Source organism: Neofelis nebulosa, chromosome 6 (assembly GCF_028018385.1).
Source record: "Neofelis nebulosa isolate mNeoNeb1 chromosome 6, mNeoNeb1.pri, whole genome shotgun sequence".
In the NCBI taxonomy this organism is placed as follows: domain Eukaryota; kingdom Metazoa; phylum Chordata; class Mammalia; order Carnivora; family Felidae; genus Neofelis; species Neofelis nebulosa.
Genome location: NC_080787.1, coordinates 108,544,927 through 108,564,876, shown reverse-complemented (window position 1 = coordinate 108,564,876; position 19,950 = coordinate 108,544,927). Strand labels below are relative to the sequence as shown.

At 41.7% G+C, this 19,950-nt stretch overlaps 1 protein-coding gene, 1 long non-coding RNA gene and 1 pseudogene across 6 annotated transcripts in view; 2 read left to right on the top strand and 1 right to left on the bottom strand.

Annotated features, from left to right (window-relative positions):
* Nucleotides 1–2,807, top strand: part of LOC131514743 (uncharacterized) — a 37,592-nt gene extending 34,785 nt beyond the window's left edge. The window contains exon 5 of the long non-coding RNA XR_009263250.1: nt 2,426–2,807. This is a non-coding gene — a long non-coding RNA (uncharacterized LOC131514743). The remainder of the gene's footprint in view (nt 1–2,425) is intronic.
* Nucleotides 2,808–3,063: 256 nt separating this feature from the next.
* On the top strand, nt 3,064–4,552 carry LOC131515468 (DNA-(apurinic or apyrimidinic site) endonuclease-like; annotated as a pseudogene).
* An 11,433-nt stretch (nt 4,553–15,985) lies between these two features.
* DSE (dermatan sulfate epimerase) overlaps nt 15,986–19,950 on the bottom strand; it is an 81,706-nt gene continuing 77,741 nt past the window's right edge. For all 5 annotated transcript variants that reach the window (XM_058735033.1, XM_058735035.1, XM_058735034.1 and 2 more), the window contains one exon: nt 15,986–18,660. In XM_058735033.1, coding sequence (XP_058591016.1) covers nt 16,911–18,660 — 1,750 coding nt within the window. In that variant the 3' untranslated portion in view covers nt 15,986–16,910. The remainder of the gene's footprint in view (nt 18,661–19,950) is intronic.

The window sequence follows — 19,950 nt, the reverse complement described above, 5'->3', positions numbered from 1 at the left end:
AGTGTAGTCCTATTTTTAAATTTTTGAGGAAACTCCATACTGTTTTCCACAGTGGCTGTACCAGTTTGCATTCCCACCAACGTGCACAAGGGTTTCTTTTTCTCCACATCCTCACCAACAGTTGTTGTTTCTTGAGATACATGTAACGTTCTCAGACTAGTGCCAGCCACATGGTAAATGCTCAGAACGTGCTGTCAATTACTTGTTACTCTCTTTTCCCATGGCTTTGACAACCAACTGTATGTTACCATTGCCAAATCCCCATCTCCAGTCCTCCCCTTTCCTAAGTTCTCTATGGGTATTTCTGATTTCCTATAGCAGACATTTTTGCTTATATCCAGCAATCATCTCAAACCCAAAATAGAACTCATTTTCCCCCAAAACTTACTTTTCCTCCAGAATTCTGATGTCACTTAAGGATACCAGTCTTTCAAGCTGGAAAACTGAGGGTCACCTGTAAGTGCCACTCCATTTCCTGTGCAGCTCGGTGCTGCCCCAGGACCGTCCCTCATATTGGACCTCTTCTCCACCCTCACTGAAAGTGGACCAGGCCCTTATTCCCTCACTCCACTCTAGCTGATGCCACACAGTCCTATCAGACAGAGTTAGCTTCCTGAAAGAAATCTGATTTAGGCTGGAGAAACTGTTGTGCACATGTGAAAAGTACAAAGTACAAAAGCTCATAGCAGTATTGTTTGTATTAGGAAAAAACTGGTTTAAAAAAAGTCAATAAGTATCCAACAGCGTCACACAGGAGAAATTGCAAAATATTCGAACAGGAGAATGCTATACAGCAGTGTAAATAAATAAACGCTGACACAGCGACAACCAACAAGGATGCATGTTAAAAACATTATGTTGTTGGGCTGTCTGGGTGGCTCAGTCAGTCAGTTAAACATCTGAGTTCAGTTCAGGTCACGATCTCACAGATCGTGAGTTCAAGCCCCATGTCTGCCTCTGTGCTGACAGCTCAGAGCCTAGAGATTGCTTCAGGTTCTGTGTCTCCCTCTCTCTCTCTGCCCCTCCTCCCCCCCCTCAAGAAGTAAATATTAACAAAAAATATTTTTAAAAAAACATTATGTTGAGCAAGAAAAATCAAACACAAAGAAAAATTTAAGTATGACTCCATTTATAAAAAGTTCACAAACAGTTAAAATAAAATTTTATTTTCTGAGGATGTTTATAAAAGTCACGAAACAGTAAAGAAAAAGAAAGTGTTGAGGAAGAATCACAGACACAGTGATTACTGTCTTTGGGGCTTGAATGGGATTATGACTGGGATAGAAAGAAGGGGGAGTGTTCACAAAGTTATATTTCTATACCAGGGTGAGGGGCACAGAAGTATTTGCTTTATAACTATGCTTTATACAGTATATTTGTTTTACTAGTTTTCTGACTGTGGCTTATGTTTTCTTAACTTATCAGGCAGAAAAAGAAAGAAATACAGTCACATTATTTTCTGGTTGAATATCCTCAATATTCCCATTGTCAAGAGGACAAGTTCTGTATTCCCAGCTATATGGAATCTCTTCCCATTCCTGCTCCAGACACCTCTGTCCCCTCCATCCCTTGCACCCCAGTTTCCCACAGTGCTGCCCCCTACATTACCTGTACTGACTTATCACAGTGTTCCTCAGTTGTGTCTTTTCATTAGCTCTGCTTGCTACTTGGAATGCCGTTTCTCTGTTCTTCACTTGGCAAACAACTCTCCTCCTTTAATACTTTGTCCAATGTCATGTTTTCATTGAGGCTATCCTTAAGACCCCCAAGTGGAGCTAGTGGTTCTGTTTCCTTGCTCCACACTATTAAATAAATAAATAAGTCTGCAACAGTCCTTACGGTGCCTACTGCAGCAATCCTTTCCAGAATTCTGTCTCCCCTACTAATCTGGGAGCTCCCAGAGCGCCAGGGCCTCTTCGTATTCATCACTGTGTCACTGAGCAAAGTCAGTCATTGCCTGTCCAGCGCTCTTCTCACTCCTGAGGGAGCTCTCACCACATATTAGCTGCCTCTCTTACTTGGCTGTCTCCATTGATCATACAATTTTTGTGAGAATTGAAGTGAGATAGTGGAAAGAACCCAGCACAGTACTTAGGTCATTTTGGTTTTACAGTTAGATTTTATAAAAGATTTTTTTTAGCAGTGGTGACTCAGAAATGTGCTAGAGGGCGCTAGTTCACTGCCATAATAGGCTCTTAGGCTCTATGGGGTGTTAACGTTTGACTTGATCATCTAACAGAGAATCAAAGACAGTTTAGTAAACAAATTATCAGCCATCTTTATTCAGGGAAATAAATGAATACAGTTCAAAAATTTAAGTCTGCAACTTGCTTGAAATTATTTGGGGGAAGAACAATCCAACAGCTGGATTGATGGCATCATAAACTTGTTTTCATCCCTGTTTTGTTTATTCTCCCCAACCAAGGGATGGTCTGACTTACAGTTGGAAATGTCAAAGCAGGCAATGTTGGTTTTGGTGACGCCTTCACCTGCACCAAAGTGAAGAAATGCCAAGCAAGGTGACTCCTTAACTGTGAAATGAAAGGATTGGGCTAGATCATCTGCAGAGTCCCTTTCAACTCTAACATTTTATAATCCACAATTCTGGTTCTGGAAGGAAACAGGCATGATCTCCAGAAATTACAAACATTCAACCAAAAAGTGCCAAAATTCAATCAAAAGTGAAAAAACAAATAATTCTTTAAGTCTTCCAAAACAGGAAGATAAAACAAAACAAAACAAAAAACAGTTTCATTCTTTCCTTCCATTGAATGCTGGAGTTTAAAAAGCAGTGTGAGTAACAAGTGATTGGCTGTCTCAAAGATGTATTGATTGTGAAGTATTTTCTAGCTTCCTTTATATCTCCACACCTGTTAATAATTATTTCAGACAAATATTTGTCTTTAAGGGAGGGAGATGAGGTAGACTTCTTTTATATAAAGTATTAGCCAGCCAATATAAGCCAGCATTATAGTTTTACAATGACTTCATTCATTTCAAACAACCTGAAAAACCCACAAACATTTATGAGTAAGAGCAAAATCCAGATAACAATATTAAGGGATGAATATGAAGAAATCAGTAAATAAATTGTTTTTATGTTTATGAAGCATTGCTACTTCATAAGAATCAAAGTGACTCCCAGTTTGGGTGTTAAGATGAGACTAGAAACAAAAAGCAGAAGTCTGATTTTGCACTGATGATATATCTGATGCCCTGTGTAAGCCGCGCTGCAGAATCTTAAACTACGACAAATAGTTGTAATTTCTAGAATATGGGGTTGTCTTTTAGAGGACAAGCCAGGCTGGGACCCGAGAAGGTAACGGGGTAAAAATACTGCTCTGGTGGGCAGCGAGGTGCAGGTTCAGAAGGGCATTCGTTACAGTGTTGCTGAAGCATGGGGAAAATCGAACTGTGGCAGAAGATGGGAAAGAGCCCAAGACTGAGCCAGAAGTCAAGAAGAGTAAGGCAGGAGCAAAGGAAAATGGAAAAAAAGGCAGCAGGAGAGGGGGAGTGTATACGAGGACCCCCATCCCCACAGATGGGAAAACCTTGCCCAGTGGCAAATCGGACACGTTCAAGATCTGCACCTGGAATGTGGGTGGGCTTCAAGTTTGGATTAAGAAGAAAGGTTGAGACTGGGTAAAGGAAGAAGCCCCAGATATCCTGTGCCTCCACCAGACCAAATGTTCAGAGAACAAACTACCAGCTGAACTTCAAGAGCTGCCTGAGCTATCCCATCAGTACTGGTCAGCGGTGTGAGACAAGGAAGGTATGGTGGCGTGGTCCTGCCCTCCCACCAGTGCCCACTCAAAGTCTCCAAGGGCATCGGTGAGGAGGAGCATGATCAGGAAGGCTGAGTGACTGGCTGAATTGGACACCTCTGTGCTGGTAACAGGCTAGGTACCTAACCCAGGCAAGGTCTAATGCATCTGGAGTACCAGCCACGCAGGGGGGAAGCCTTTCACAACTTCCTGAAGGGCTTGGCTGCCCGTGAGCCCCTTGGGCTATGTGCGGCCTCACTGTGGCTCAGGAAGAAATGGACCTTTAAAACCCCAAGAGAAACAAAAAGAATGCTGGCTTCTCTCCACAAGAGCATCAAGACTTTGGGGGAATTGCTACAGGCCGTACCACTGACTGACAGTTGGGGGCACCTCTGGACCTACATGATGAATGCCTACCAAAATGTTGGTTGGCAATCTTGATTACATTTTTTGTTGTGTCACTCTCTGTTACCTTGCACTGTGTGACAGCAAGTTCTGTTCCACAATCCTGGGCTGTGACCAGTGTCCCATCACCCTATACCTAGCACTTTGACACCTTCCCTAAATTAAGCCTGGGAAGTAAGTTCCCCAAACTAGCCTTAAAACTTAACACCCATCCCCAACTTCTTTAAAAACTGCTCTCTGAAGAGGGGTGCCTGCGTGGCTCAGTCGGTTAAGCACCGGGCTCTTGATTTCCACTCAGGTCATGATCTCCTAGTTTGTGAGTTTTAGCCCCGTGTGGGGCTCTGTGCTGACAGTGGGGAGCCTCTTGGGATTCTCTCTCGTGCACATGCTCTCTCTCTCACTCTCTCTCTCTCCCTCTCTCAAAATAAACTTAAAAAAAAAAAACAAAAACCTGCTCTCTGGAGAAACCTGCACTGTATTTCCCTTCTAAAAATGTGAATCCTTCAACCAGGCTCTTAGAGATACTCAGGTTTCCTTTAAACCCAAAATTTCTCTCTATTTTGGTGGGTTTTTTCTCCTTCTCCTTCTCCTTTTCTCCTCCTCCTCCTCCTCCTCCTTCTTCTTCTCCTTCTCCTCCTCCTCCTCCTTCTTCTACTTCTCCTTCTTCTTCTTTTTGCATTAAACAAAAGCTACTGATGACTTCCTCTGAATTGTCCACTTGAAAATAAAGAGCCATACTTTAAAAAAATAAGTAAATAAAATACGGGGGTGTCTTTTAGTCTTTTTTTTTTTAATGTTTATTTATTTTTGAGAGAGAGCAAGCAGTGGAGGGACAGAGAGAGGGGGAGACAGAGGATCCAAAATGGGCTCTGTGCTGACAGCAGAGAGCCCGGTGCGGGGGCTCAAACTCTAGAACCTGTGAGATCATGACCTGAGCTGAAGTCACTTAACCTACTGAGCCATCCAGGTGCCCCAAGTCTATCTTATTTTTTAAAGTCTACTTTGACAAAAAAAAAAACAAACAAACCCTTTTGTTGCTGTTTTCAGTTTCACAAGATTAAAGGTAGAAACTGCAGTGACACTTTAGTAGTTTTCACATAATTATGCTCATAACTCAATTAATAGTTTAAATTGTTACAATGAGGCATTTTGAACATTTCAAGTATTAGAAGCAAATATTAAAATATTGTTTTACCTTTTTGATTTATTTTGAGAGAGAGAGACAGAGAGAGAGGGGGAGAGAGAGAGAGAGAGAGAGAGAGAGAATGAATCCCAAGCAGGCTCCTCACTGTCAGCACAGAGCCCCATATGGGGCCTGAACTCACGAACCGCACAAGATCATGACCTGAGCCAAAATCAAGAGTTGCCATTTAAATGATGAGCCACCCAGGTGCCCCAAAACATTGTTGTATTTTGAGGTTCATAAAATAGTCCATAATGATTTCTGTGCATCTCTAGTCCCATTTCTTAACTTTGCTGAGCCTAGCTTCCTAATTTATAAGATGGGGCTATAGCTTATATCTTCCTTACATCCTTACCGAAGTGGTGTGCAGATGTCTGCAAAATTCTTGCTCTACAGGTCTCAGTAAGATGGCTATTATTATCACTGCTCGCCCATATGCTTTAACATAGTAATGGTGTAAACATGGAGAGGACAGTGTTTTCATGAATTGTGGGCTCTTTATATCCTATTAAAAATTTTTTTTTCAAATGATTATTTGAGAGAGAGAGAGAAAAGAGAGAGAGAGAGAGAGAGAGAGAGAGAGAGAGAGCAGAGGAGGGGCAGAGAGGGAGACACAGAATCCGAAGCAGGCTCCAGGCTCTGAGCTGTCAGCACAGAGCCCGACACGGGGCTCAAGACCACGAACCGTGAGATCATGACCTGAGCCGAAGGCGGACACTGAACCGACTGAGCCACCCAGGCGCCCCTCTTTATATCTTATTTTAAAAACAAGACTTATTTTACAGAATTATCAAGTGCCCTTTCATTCCCTATTTCTTCCCCTGGCATCCAAATTATTTTTTTAAATAAAAAAATGACCTCTCCTAAGCAGTAAATTCACAAAGGTCCTCTCATCATCTATAAGACTTTTAAAACATCCACTAAGCAACACAGAAACTCTATTTAGAAGTAGAGAAAACATGCAGTAACTTATATGAGCTCCTCCACTTGCCAGTTTTCTCCAGGAAGTCCGATGTTCTCCTAGGTGCCCTGGCGTGACTCTCCACGCGTGTAGGTGTGGCTGCAAAGCCAGCTGAATAATCAACCCTCCTGGCCACACTGCCTGCCCACATCCCCTGCACCCACACCACATTGTCCTGTGTTCTCTAGGAAGTCAGCTGTGCTGGCGTCGCCTTGCTTGCTGCATTGCACAATGTCGTGAACTCAAAAGGCATTCTCCTGGGCAATTCCTGAAGCTTAGCAACACTCTGTTGATTACTGGTGGTTTACAACATCCCACACAAATGGTGTGTTATTTTAAGTCGTGCTTTGGCATCTGGGCTTTCTATCCCACTTGGGACCACCACATGTATTACAGCCATAGCGCAGCAGTTCACATCTGTCTTTCTCATGTGGCTTGTCCTGGAGATTGAATTTTAGAACCACCGCATAGCCCAGAGATTTCAACGCTGAAACAGCTCTAGGATCTAGTTGGAGCATCTCTCAGGGCCAAAGTTCACCGCAGTGTGGGAGGTTAGTGACGTTAGCTCATTGTACCAGCTGGAGTTCTATATGTTAAGGTCTTCTGAGACTACATTCCATTCATGTATTCCGTCAGTCAGTTCGTCAGATATTGTTTGAATACCATGGATGTGCCAGGCACTGTGTAAGAATCATGTATATACAATGAGCAGGAGGGGCACCTGGGTGGCTCAGCTGGTTGAACATCTGCTTCTTGATTTCAGCTCAGGTCATGATCCCAGGGTCGTGGGATTGAGCCCTGTGTTGGGCTCCCTGCTCAGCATGGGGCCCACTTGAGATTCTTTCTCTCTCTCCTTCTCTCTCTCCCTCTGCCCCTCTCCCCTGCCCCTCCTCTCTCTCTCTCTTTCAAAATAAAAAATAAATAAAAATTAAAAAATAAAAAACACAATGAGCAGGAGACTAATCGCTGCCCTCAAGGTTTGTAGTGTAGTGGGGAAGTCAGAGTAGTGATTTTTATGTTCTCTTTATGTCTTCTAAGTGTGAGGTACCCAAGGGCAATTTTCAGTAATAGTGATGTTTGCAGTTGTTATTTCAATTTATAGTTCAACTTTGATAAAAAGTTCTGGGAATTCATCTTTCAAAATAATCACATTTTCCTTCCTTCAGTCCTTTTTGTATAAGGAACAGAGCTTTAAATATATACAGTGCTCCAAGAATTCTCCTCAGAACTCGAATAAATGGCATGGATACGCTTTGTCACTAAAACAGATTCCTTAGAGAGTGGGGCGAGGGAACTAAGGAATCAAGATTATCTGCATAGGAAGGCAATAAATGAGAATTTCCTGTATTTTACCTGTGGTCTCTTACCCTGGACAAAATTAAAAAGTGGTAAACAACAAATGCTAAAAAGTGAAAAGGAGAAAAGACTGCTAGTATGTCCCCTTCACAGAGAAGGGTAATTCCAATATCCTGTTCTTACACTTTCTTTGAAAGGAAAAGAAGGTGCCTAAACCATTGGAAACTTTTTTTATTCAGAAAATAATTCCTAAATATATACTAAAATCACTTATCCTTGTTTAATTTGGAAGGTGTGAGCTGACTGAAATGTTTTTAGAAGCTCTTGCCTTAAGAAAATCCACCTTGGGGCGCCTGGGTGGTTCAGTCGGTTAAGCAGCCGACTTCGGCTCAGGTCATGATCTCGCAGTCCGTGAGTTCGAGCCCCGCGTCGGGCTCTGTGCTGACAGCTCAGAGCCTGGAGCCTGTTTCAGATTCTGTGTCTCCCTCTTTCTGACCCTCCCCCGTTCATGCTCTGTCTCTCTCTGTCTCAAAAATAAATAAACGTTAAAAAAAAAATCCACCTTAAACCAAAGCTTCAAAAGCCCACCCCCAATCATTCGTGTTTCCTTTGGGGCTCACCATTAAAGTCACATGATCCTTCCATGACAAAGTTGCCCTATAACTTCCAGAGACAGCAGGAGGAGGAAGGGGCACCTCTAGTTTTCCCATTTAGAAGGTATTTCAACTGCCTACCTTAATCAAAATGCCCATACAATTGGTACTATTTAAAAAATTAAGGGGAGAAATTAAAAAATTAAGGGGAGAGAAGGGGCATCTCCTCTACCCCACTGTCTAATGTTTTTAAATTTTTTTAATGTTTATTTATTTTTGAGAGAGAGAGAGAGAGAGAGAGCAAGCAGGGGAGGGGCAGAGAGAGGGAGACACCGAATCCAAAGCAGGCTCCAGGCTCTGAGCTGTTAGCACAGAGCCCGACGCGGGGCTCGAACTCACAAGCTGTGAGATCATGACCTGAGCCAAAGTTGGAAGCTTAACCGGCTGAGCCACCCAGGCACCCATCACTGTCTAATTTTTTAGTCTTGTTTTCCACTACCCTCCATCGTACACCCTCTACCCCAGCCACACCAATCTATGTGGAGTCACTGAAACAGGCAGGCTGAAAATAGAGGTGGCAGGAAGACTTGGACAATTTCCGAAGCTTAGTAAGGGACAGTCAAGAGGATCGGAGCAGAGGTGTGCCAGGCAACTGCGCTCTTCTACAGTAAATGGGACGCAGAGACACATACATCCTGAGGGCCCCTGGATTTATCATCTTTTGACCTATCCTTCCACAAAATATATATCCCTTTGGTCACATGTTTTGCCTGTGAGCTGGATCTTAAATATTCCCTCTCTAGACTTAAAGAGTGAATTATCTCCTACCTATGGAAGGACTGTGCAAAAAACTTCCTATCTCTTCCCTATTGGGTCCATCCCGTGTTGAAGCTAAAGCTGTCTTTCTAAAATGCAAATCTGTGAGGTGTCTGGGTGGCTCAGTCGGTTGAGTGTCCAACTTCAGCTCAGGTCATGATCTCACAGTCCGTGGGTTCAAGCCCTGCATTGGGCTCTGTGCTGACAGCTCAGAGCCTACAGCCTGCTTCTGATTCTGTCTCCTTCTTTCTCTGCCCCTCTCCTGCCCATGCTCTGTCTCTTTCTGTCTCTCAAAAAATAATAAATAAATGCTCAAAAAATTTAATGAAAATAAAATGCAAATCTGTCTATTTAAAAAGAAAATCTTTCAATGGTTCTCCATTGCTTGCAGTGATTTCCAACTAGAGGGAAAACTTCCACTAGAGTGAACGGATGGGAAATGGGGCATATGAGCACCACTTCAAGGATTTTTCAAAACCTCACACACACACACATGCATGGATGTGTGCTATCGTTACCTCCCTTCCTTCAAGTCCCCTTAGCCACCCTATCCACACATCCCACCTGGTGAAAATTACTGCCATGTTGGTTCAGTAATAGGCATTGTTTATATCCCTCAGTTATGCTGAAGCACAAGAAAGGTTGAGGAGCCCTCACTGCAGAATGAAGTCCAAATTCCTTAACATGCCATACAAAGTCCTCTTTACTTCTTTATTTTTTCAAAGTCCACTTTAATATTCTCCCGGCTTTCCATTCCAGTCTCATCTTCAACCACTCCCCATTTCATGCCCTATGAGCCAACCACATCAATCTGGGTCAATTCTTGAATAAGTCTTGGTTTTTCATACATCTGTTTATGCTATTCCACTTACCAAGAATGCATTTCTCCCCTTATACAGCTAGGGATTTTCCATTTAACCTTCAAAAAGATATCAACAACTGAGGCGCCTGAGCGGCTTAGTCAGTTAGGCGTCTGACTCGTGATTTTGGCTCAGGTCGTGATCTCATGGTTCATGGGATCAAGCCCCACGTCTGGCTCTGTGCTGACAGCATGGAGCCGGCTTGGGATTCTCTCTCTCTCCCTCTCTCTCTGACCCTCCCCCACTCTCTCTCTCTCTCTCAAAATAAATAAACTTAAAAAAAAAAAAAGGCACCAACAACTCTATCTACAGCCACAGCCTCTTCCTGGATTCTAGGACCATTTGGGTGTCTAGAAAATACACAAGCTCCTGGACTCACCTCTCCCTGGTTATTTCTCCTGCAGCTGGCCACATATCCCACTGACTTCTCCCCCTCAAAATCCAAGGCTTTGCTACAATCCATGAGGGAATGTATAATCAGATCTTGCTTCCCAATATTCTCCCCTTTCCCATTCTGCTCCAGCCACACTGGCCTCCTGTTCTTGAAACACATCAAACACATAGTGACCTCAGGGCCTTTGTAACTTCTGTGCCATCTGGAACACACTTCTAGAAATCTTCCTTTCTTTCAAGTGTCTGTTCATATGTATCACACATGAAACCACTTTTTACAGAATAGTACCAGCTCACCATCACTTTACATCCCTTCCCATTATTCTCCATAATGCTTACCCTACTTGACATATTATATTTTTATTGTGGTTGTTACTTGCCTCTCCCACTCACCCACTCATATCAGAACATAAACTACCCAAGGACCAGGTTCTATTTTGTTATTCTCTACCAAATTTCTAGCTCCTAAAACAGTACCTGGAACATAGTAGGTGCTCAGTAAAAGTGTGCTGTTGTCATTCTTACTTACCAACTCTCTTAAAAAGTGATATGGTGCTTCCAGTTAAACATACTGGGTTCAATATCAATTTATATCTGTTTCTTCCTGAGACTCCACTAAACTGACAGTAAAAGGATTTTAAAAATGAAAAGGAGAACGGGAGTGGGGACATCAATGGAGCCTACCCTGACCACCCTATTTAAAATTACACCCTTCCCTTCTCAGTCTCAATTACATCCTCCAGCACCTATCATCCTTTAATAGGCTATGTAATTCACTTATAAATTATGCTAATTTGTCAGACCTATCCCTAGAACGTAAGCAACAAGAAGGCAGAATCTTTGTTTCACTAATGTAATATTCTAAGTAATAGAACAGTGCCTTGCACTAAGTGGGTTCTCAAAAAAATAAATAAAAAATAAAAAATAATATATACATATATATATATTTGTAGAATGAATGAATGAAAAATGGAATAAGACTGTGGAAGCTGAGAGAAGATGGATGGATGGATGGATGGTAACTAAAGAGGAGGCTGGAATCCAAGCAAGCAAGAGAATGGGGTTGTCAACAGAAATAAGCCAGTTTGCTCTGCAGCACTGCAAGGAGGCTCAGGAATTGGCAGGAGGCACCCCTGATTGGGGCGGGTGAGGGGAGAAATGCAGTTGGAAGTGGAAAATCCAACCACAGAGCAGGCAGAGGCACACTTGGACTCCAGCAGAAGATGAGGCTTTGCCTCTCCAGAGAGACTGAGAAGAGGGATTCTGAATTAAAGACACAACACAGCTGAGAGTGGAGATGCTGAGCTTAATCAGAGAATAAGTGAGACTTCTAGCTCCCTTCCTCCATGACCTTGAGAACACAGGCAGTTAGGTTTATTAAGCGCCTCCTCCCCACAGCATCCCTCCGCTGAAGTAACCAGGGAGGAGAGTGGAGACTTTGCTGAAAATTGCTCTGTCGAGGAGAAAACTCAGTAACATTTGGGAAGTCATGGAGCTACGCCATCACAGTTTTGAGGAAAAGTTATTTCCAACCTACAGTAGTTGTTGGCCAAGTGATTGATCAAAAGGAGAGAATAAAAATTTTTTTCAGATATGCAAAGGGGCAAGATATTTACCACTCACGTGTTCTTCCTCAGAAATCTCAGGGAGGAGGGGCAACTGGGTGGCTCAGTCAGTTAAGCATCCAACTTCAGCTCAGGTCATGATCTTGTGGTCTTTGGGTTCGAGCCCCACACCAGGCTCTGTGCTGACAGCTCAGAGCCTGGACCCTGCTTCTGATTCTGTGTCTCCCTCTCTCTCTGTCCCATCACCACTTATGCTCTGGCTTTTGCTCTATCTCTCAATTCTCAAAAATGAATGTTAAAAAAAGATATTAATGAAGAAAAAGGAAGCATGAAGTTCAAGCAGCATAAGATCTACACAGAAAAAGGCACACAGAATCCTCAGAATGATGGAGAAAAGAGATCTGAGCACAACTAACATGTAAGGAGGGCTGGTCCCAAGAACACAAAGGGCTATCCGATTACATAGAGGTGACTGAACATAGAGGGAGGAGAGTCCCACTCCTATTGGAGAAACTGGGAGATGAAATGAAATTGCTTGACAACTAAGCAAATGGAAAAAAGAAATAGTCATTAACCTTGGGGAAACCAAAGTTCTACATGGAAAGAAGCAAGATAGTGCTCTACATGGCTAACCCACAGGTCCTACTTATCATGGTGGTAAGTATGGAAATGCTGAATGGTGACTTAACCAAAAATTATGATAGCTCTGTTAGAAGGTTGGGGGTGAATGAAACAGGTGTGAAGAGAGAGGAGATGGACAAGGGAGCTAAATCCTCTTCTTCACTGGTAAGAAGTTTTAGACCTTATCATAAACAAGGACATAACGGACACAACAGCTAAGACAATCAGAAATTAGTTACTTCTGGAAAGCATGAACCTAGAGTGAAAAACGAGTGGGCAGGATGTGTTTAAAATTACATGCCTTTTGAGGCACCTGGATGGCTCAGCTGATTAAGAGTCTGCCTTTTTTTTTTTAATTTTTAAAAAATGTTTATTTATTTAGGGAGAGAGAGAGAACACGTGTGGGGGAGGGGCAGAGACAGAAAGGAGAGATTCCCAAGCAGGCTCCTTACTGTCAGTGCAGAAGAGCCTGACACAGGGCTGGATCTCACGAACTTTAAGATCATGACTTGAGCTGAAATCAAGAGTCAGACGCTTAACCGAATGAACCACCCAGGCTCCCCCAAGTGTCTAAGTCTTGATTTCAGCTCAGATCATGGTCTCATGATTCATGAGATCAAGCTCTGTGTTGGGCTCTACACTGACAGTTTGGAGCCTGCTTGGGATTCTTCCTCTCCATCTCTCCCTGCCCCTCCCCCTCTTGCGCTTTTCTGCACTCTCTCAAAATAAACATTTAAAAATAAATAAAAATGCAAGCCTCTTAGTACTATTTTACCTTTTTAATCATGTATGTTTATAACTTGAGGAAAAAATCTAAAACTGAAAAAGAAACCCCCAAAAACCTCTTTCCCCAAAAGAGAGGGAAACTATACAGCCCAGAAGAACAAGAAAGTCACAGTGCAACTTCGACCTTTGTTCTTCAAGTGGTGATGTGTCTGAACCTGTTAAAATAGAGGACCGAAAATTAACTATTTAGACTATAGAGTGGATTGCATGATTCCTTGCAGTCATTTCCTGAGAAATGTCAGCAGTTCATCTGTGTTACAGCATAAAGCAAATAGCTGAAACACTGCTGGGAAAGTATTTATCTTTGCCAGTAAGCTAAACAAGCTGCAGAAACTGACCTCTTCTCAATGTGATCCTAAAGACAGGAGAATCAAGCCAATGGACTTTGCCAACGGAAATGGAATGAGCGCAGGAATAAGCATGACAGGAAGTGAGAGAGAGGAAAGCCCCTTTGCTGAAGACTGTTTCCCCACCTGTAGAATTTGGAGGCACAATCAGATCATCTCAAGTCCCTTTTTTAGCACTAAAGTACAAGTGAGACCTTTGCATGCACCTCCCTAACCTCTTTCATTTCCTGAGTTAACTAATTGTCTATGGCATAGATGACCATATGTCCTAGTGTTCCCAGAACAGTCTTGGTTTATATCTGTAGTTTGCTCTTCCTTTAACTCTCCGAAGTGCCTAGTTCAGATGATAAATTACATAGGCCTATTCCCCATCATCATATCCATTTTAATCTCATTTATATTTCTAAGGAAAAACATGAATGTAGTTTTTAACTTACAAATACAACATTTCACAACTTGCTTTCTCTGAAAAATTTGGAGAAATCTCAAATTCCTTTGTGGGCAGTTTTGTAAACTATCAAGATTTTTTTTTTAACAGATTAAATCATAATGTAAATTTTTCTTTCAAAAAAGCATTCAGTGTGCATGATATTCTGTTAAAACTATCAAACTTAGGACATTTGCTACTTCTTTAAAATCATGACTAAATATTCATGGAAGAATTAATTCAATATTCTAGGCAATACAATAAGTTTTAATCATTAAAACAGTTCCAGAACAAGGCCTGCCACCGACTTTATTAACAATTATAACAATGATCTCAAAAGAATGTTCTTAGTAGATACGTCTCATCCATCTTCATGGCTGTTTGTAAGCTAATCAGTTAACAACCAGGGAATATGCATGTCCCTTCCACTGCACAAAATGTGTATGCTATTAATTCCCAAACTTTTTTTAAGGTTAAGGCTAGAGTCCTGCCAATCCCCTGAAAAACAGCTTATATTATTCAGTGAACTTGAAATACTCCTTTCAGTGAGCAGCCCTGAAACAGATTCCATAATTGATTACTCCGTTACAAGGGAGATTTAACATTGCTTGGTTTTCTGGGACAAAGAGTTGCTTAGTTTTATTCAAATATGCACTATCCCTGATATAAAACATGTCTCACTATAAAGAGCTGTGATTTGTTTCAGCATTTTCTTTTTTACTTAACCACTTAAGACACTGCCTCTGGAAGTTTCTTTTAAGTGAAATATGAGGTCCAATTAGAAGGGGAAAAAAACCCAGTTAATGAATTTTGCTTCAAGGAGGCATGATTACCATATTTTTAAAAATTGCTTAAAAAATGAGCTAATGTGTTAGACTGGGCCATGCTATGATGACTAATTCACTGTCTGCCCTAACCTAACGAAAACAAAAGGAGAGCTGAATCTGGCACTCACTTGCGCTTTTAATCGGTATTAGAAAGTATGCCTTGAGTTTTTGGATCTGAGATCAGGTTTGCTTGGTAGCTTCAAAGAGCAATTTTCCCTTTTTTTTTTTTCTTTCTAAATTTGCTTTTGATCATTTCAGACAATTCATCCTTTTGAATGAAAAACAGAAGAGAGGAATCTTGAATGAGGTTAAGTAAACGGAGAAACTGTCACATAAAGCAAGTTTAAATCCCAGTAACAGCATCCATGCAGGACAAACGGAAGCATTATTCTTTTGAAAACATTATTCTTTTAAACAGTGTGTAATGACATCCTCCCTAGAGACTTCTTCCATGAAAGAAGGAAAAATACTTCCTCAGAAGTCATTTTCTAGATTCCAAGTGTAATGAGTGAAGCACAGTTAAAAGTTAAAACTTGGGTTTACTTTACGTAAGAAGGTTCAAAATTGAACCGCAAAAAAGGTGATTCTAAGAGTTTCTCCATTTCCTTGTTTTCTGTTACTTACTGATATGTCCATGAACAAAAGGGACAAGTAAAAAGACTGCCATTACTATTTTAAACCTACAAATCAGTGCATGCGTTCTTACTGTAAACTTTGAGCTAAGCATATTTTCTGTTTTCAAGGAGGAAATCTGCAAGACTCAACTATGTGGAACGTCAGATAATTTACTCTTAACTTCCCTGGAAGTAGATAATTTTCTTACGCTGAAATATAAACTGTGGAATATGTTTCTAGTACTCTGTGCTCCTGTTACCACCTGAGAACTTAACTAAAATAACTATAGCAAGTTTATGTTTTTAAGTTTGGTATTTAAGTATCAGAAGTTGGCTTTTGTTCCAAATGTTTAAAATAGGATTAGACAACAAAAAAGGTACGTAGCAGAGAAAGTACTTCTTTCAATTCAAACACTACTTTATAAGTTTAAGTGATGCATGGTCCAAATAAACAGCTCTCTTCAAAGATTTCAAAACTGTTGCACACACATTTAATGTAATCCAACAATGAAGAAAGACACTATAGATAAATCATAATTATGATGTTTATTTAGCAAAATAAACTTAAAGTTTTCTATTAAAAAAACATAAGAATCATATCCAAACTTTAGCTTCCCCCATCTTCTTTGGTATTGAAATCAATGTTCGGTGTATAAAATATTTTATTCTGAAGTTGAGTCACTGGGTCTATAACAGTTTTCCATATAAGGAAAATAGAAAATTAAATTGCCTGTAACTGTCTTATTTATTGAACAACCAATGGATGCATTATGTGTGTGCAGAGACCAACATCAAGGAAATATTCATTCCCTGATGTGTTTTCTACAGAAAAACATATTTCAATTTTTTAATGATCATCTGTCATCATTTTATTATGCTGTCCGAATAGTAATCCAATATGCAGATCCTGCTGTCACTTCACTGATGAACTACCCTCCAAGGAAGTGAACACTGCCATCCCAGGACTTAGCAATACTTATTTTTCAACATGATTCCACCATTAAAATTTTTCTGAATTTCTCATTATTGTGGGCTTCAGTCTTTGCCATAAAATAGTATCTGGAAACTGCTAAACATCATTAAATTAATATTAATAAAACCCAACTCTATCTAAATCTTTTTATCTCAAGAAAAAATATTACTTAAAATCAGACTTGTTGTTTCTTCTAAGGGTAGTATTATATGCATTGCTAAATTAGCCAAGCCAGTTACTTCCAGAAACACCATGGGACAACCAAGCTACTCTTCTTCCTCTGATAAACCTTTGCCTTTCCAATTCCGATTTCTCCATATCCCTGCTTTCTTGTATGAAAAAATCTTCCCCTTAATTTGTTAAAATGAATCTGAGATAAAAAGTCCAGTAACAAACTAGGGCAATTTTTATTTATTTATTTTTTTTTTTGCATAGACTCTTGTGACCACACAACGATCTGGCAACGCATGGCTTTAGCGCTAACACTGTGACTGGGAACAGGACGAGTACAACCACAGTAAAATACAGCTGTCTATGAGAAGGACTGCGTAAAGGCATCTTTGGCCATGCAGGCTCTGGGCCCTCTGGAAATAAGTCAGCTGCATTGCCAACATGACAAAGAAAATAGCGATGTTCAGGATCAGGAATAGTTTGGTGTAGGAAGCGGAAGGGGCTCTGCTGCGAGTTGTCATCATCCGCGTCTGTCCAAACCGGCCTTTCATCAAGCCCCCGTTTTTGTGTTTCTCATACGTTACATCTGCAAAATCTAAAAGGTCTTTCATCTCTTCATCTTCATCTATGGGCAGTTCTTTCTGTGCTAGAATCTGAGCTTTCTGTCGAATCTTTTTTTCATTGACCTCAATCTGTGCAAAAATATCAGGGACTGCGTCCACAAATTTGTAGCGTTTGCCTGCCCTTCGGTTTTTCTTTGACTTGCTCTGCTGCTGCTGCTGCTGCGATATGGCAAAAATCCTATCAATGGCCTCCTCCGTCTGCCTCTTGTCTGAAAATCTCAGCAGGCGCTCAGCGGTCTTCCTAAAGCTAGCTGTGTTCCGGACTCGGGACAGGATCTGCTTCTCCAGCAGCTGGAACACTGGCTTAAAATGCTGCAGGTTCTGTTCCACAATAGCAGCGTAGTCCTTCACCTCGGGCACAGTGGTGCTCTTGATGGCTGAACTCCGGTCGAACAGAATTTTCTGACGATCTGCAGTGACCTGTGCAAAGGCAGACTGTCCCGTGGTCTCTCCTGTCCAAAGGTAAGTGGCGTAGGCATGCTGGCTGGTGGCTACGAACACATCCAGTTGCTGGGAGTCCCCGTGGATGCTGAAACTCTGAACATCTACAGACGGCCCTATAAAGAGGTAAGCGGTCCTGGTGATGGGACTCCGGAGGTGCATGGTGACATTCACGTAGTTTGTCCCGTTGTAGGGATAGCCCCGAGGGTATGTCACTGAAGCAAAGGTTGCTTTCTCACTGTAGCCGGTATCATCCATCCAGTACATTTTGTACAGACCATCCCGTTGCCTGATAAAAGCCCCGTGGACCCCATCTACCACTGTTTCCTCAAAGGGAACATCCACATTGTGGAAGAAGCTTGCAGCGGTCTCCAAGGGGCTGTCCTCTCCCAGGTGTATTTGGTCCACGAGGAGAAGGAGCTGTGGATGAAGGAGGATCAGATTCCTCTGCACGCTCCTCAGATTAAGCTGGGGGTTATAAGCTCCCACACCTTCCCCTCGGATGAAAACCACTCCATTTTTCTCCACTGCTGCAACCACTCTCCCCTGGCAGCTGGCGGCCAGGTCATGCTTGTATTTAGACCATTTTGATGAGCAGTCTTCCGTGACCTGACCCTCCCAGGGAGAAAAGCAGCTCTTTGACACAGCTGGGGAAAACATCAAAACATTGTTGAAGAAGGTGTACTTTGGCCCATAGAGAGCCTCAGTGATGAAAGGCACACCATTGGGAGCAAAAGTAAATGAGTTTTGATCAGGATGCTCGTGCCCGGCATTAAAATTTCTCCATCCTTTGATCCAATCTTTGTATTTGTTTCTGTGGACAATGTCATATATTGCACGGCCCCCCAGTTTTCCTGACTTGAAGGAAAGAAACGATCTATTGATTTCTGCAGGCAGGGCACTTCCGTAAGTCACAACACCCCAGTCTTCAAAATAATGCAACGTAGGGGTGCCAAAATCCGGAGGAGGAACAGATTTCAAGCTGGCATCATACCTGAAAGGATTCATTTTTAAACAATGAAATGGGTTTCTGGTGGAAGTTAAAATAACACATCAGGACTGTGATGCCACTTTGTGACGTGGCTCGAGGAAACAACACAATTTTCCCCAGAGGGCCGGCAGTGTATTCTGTGTTTGGGACATTTCCGGAAACACCCGTGGATAAGCATGCACAGGGGAGCACCCTTGCTGAATGGGAGAGGAGTACTTCACACCGTGGGATCCTCGGGTTTGAGCCTGAAATGGCTTCTGCTGTTCATACTACAGGGACGTTCTTCACGTAACGATTTCAGAACTGCCATCCAAATGACCAGGGCTCACAGAATTAAGTTCCCATCTAATCTAGTCCAGGGGTGCCTATTCTAGAGAACCCCGTGTTAGGATCTAGACTCTAACAAGCCTCAAGTTGTTAGGAAGTACTGTTCTGTCATGGCTGATATTACTGAAAGTTTGGTAGAGTACTTTCACCCTCTAAAAAAATAGATTTAAATAGAAATGAATTTCACACACTAGATAAAATTTACTACCAATACCACACGTAAGAATGTAAGTGGATGACAGGCGCCTGGGTGGCGCAGCCGGTTAAGTATCTGACTCTGGATCTCAGCTCAGGTCATGATCTTGTGGTTCACGAGTTCGAGCCCCACATCGGGCTCTGTGCTGATGGGGTGGAGCCTGCTTAGGATTCTGTCTTTCCTTCTCTCTGCCCCTCCTCCGCTTCTGTGTACTCTCTCTCAAAATAAATAAATAAACTTAAAAAAAAAAAAAAAACGAATGCAAGTGGATGAAATTCAAGAAACTATTAATACCAGGAGATTTGTAATTGTGGCTACTAGTGCCTACCTGGACCCACAGGTTTTGTTTTAATCTGCAGATGATGTCATGCATTTTGGACAATAAATGGCCTCTCGTTTTTTTATTTATGACAAATGCTTATTGTCAAATTTATACAATAATTAACATTAAACTTTCACAGTGATTAAGAACACACGTTTGTGGCTCAGAGAGGCCCCCAAAGTAATCATAAACAAGACTGTTTGCTTTTGATGATTTGAGATAACATTTCTGACAGGTCTGGATGATTTACTGCTCAAGGGAAGAAAGGCAGGCCTAGATTATTAGCTCTTAGATACTTTTCTCTGAAATGAATCAATCACCAATGGTAGAGTTAATCTTACTGGTGTTTGGTTTTGGCCGTTTTGTCTCTTGTTCTAGAAACTCAGGCCATCAGAAATTGTGTCTCTTTTTAGGTCTAGTTAATAATGTTGACTTAATTATTGTGATT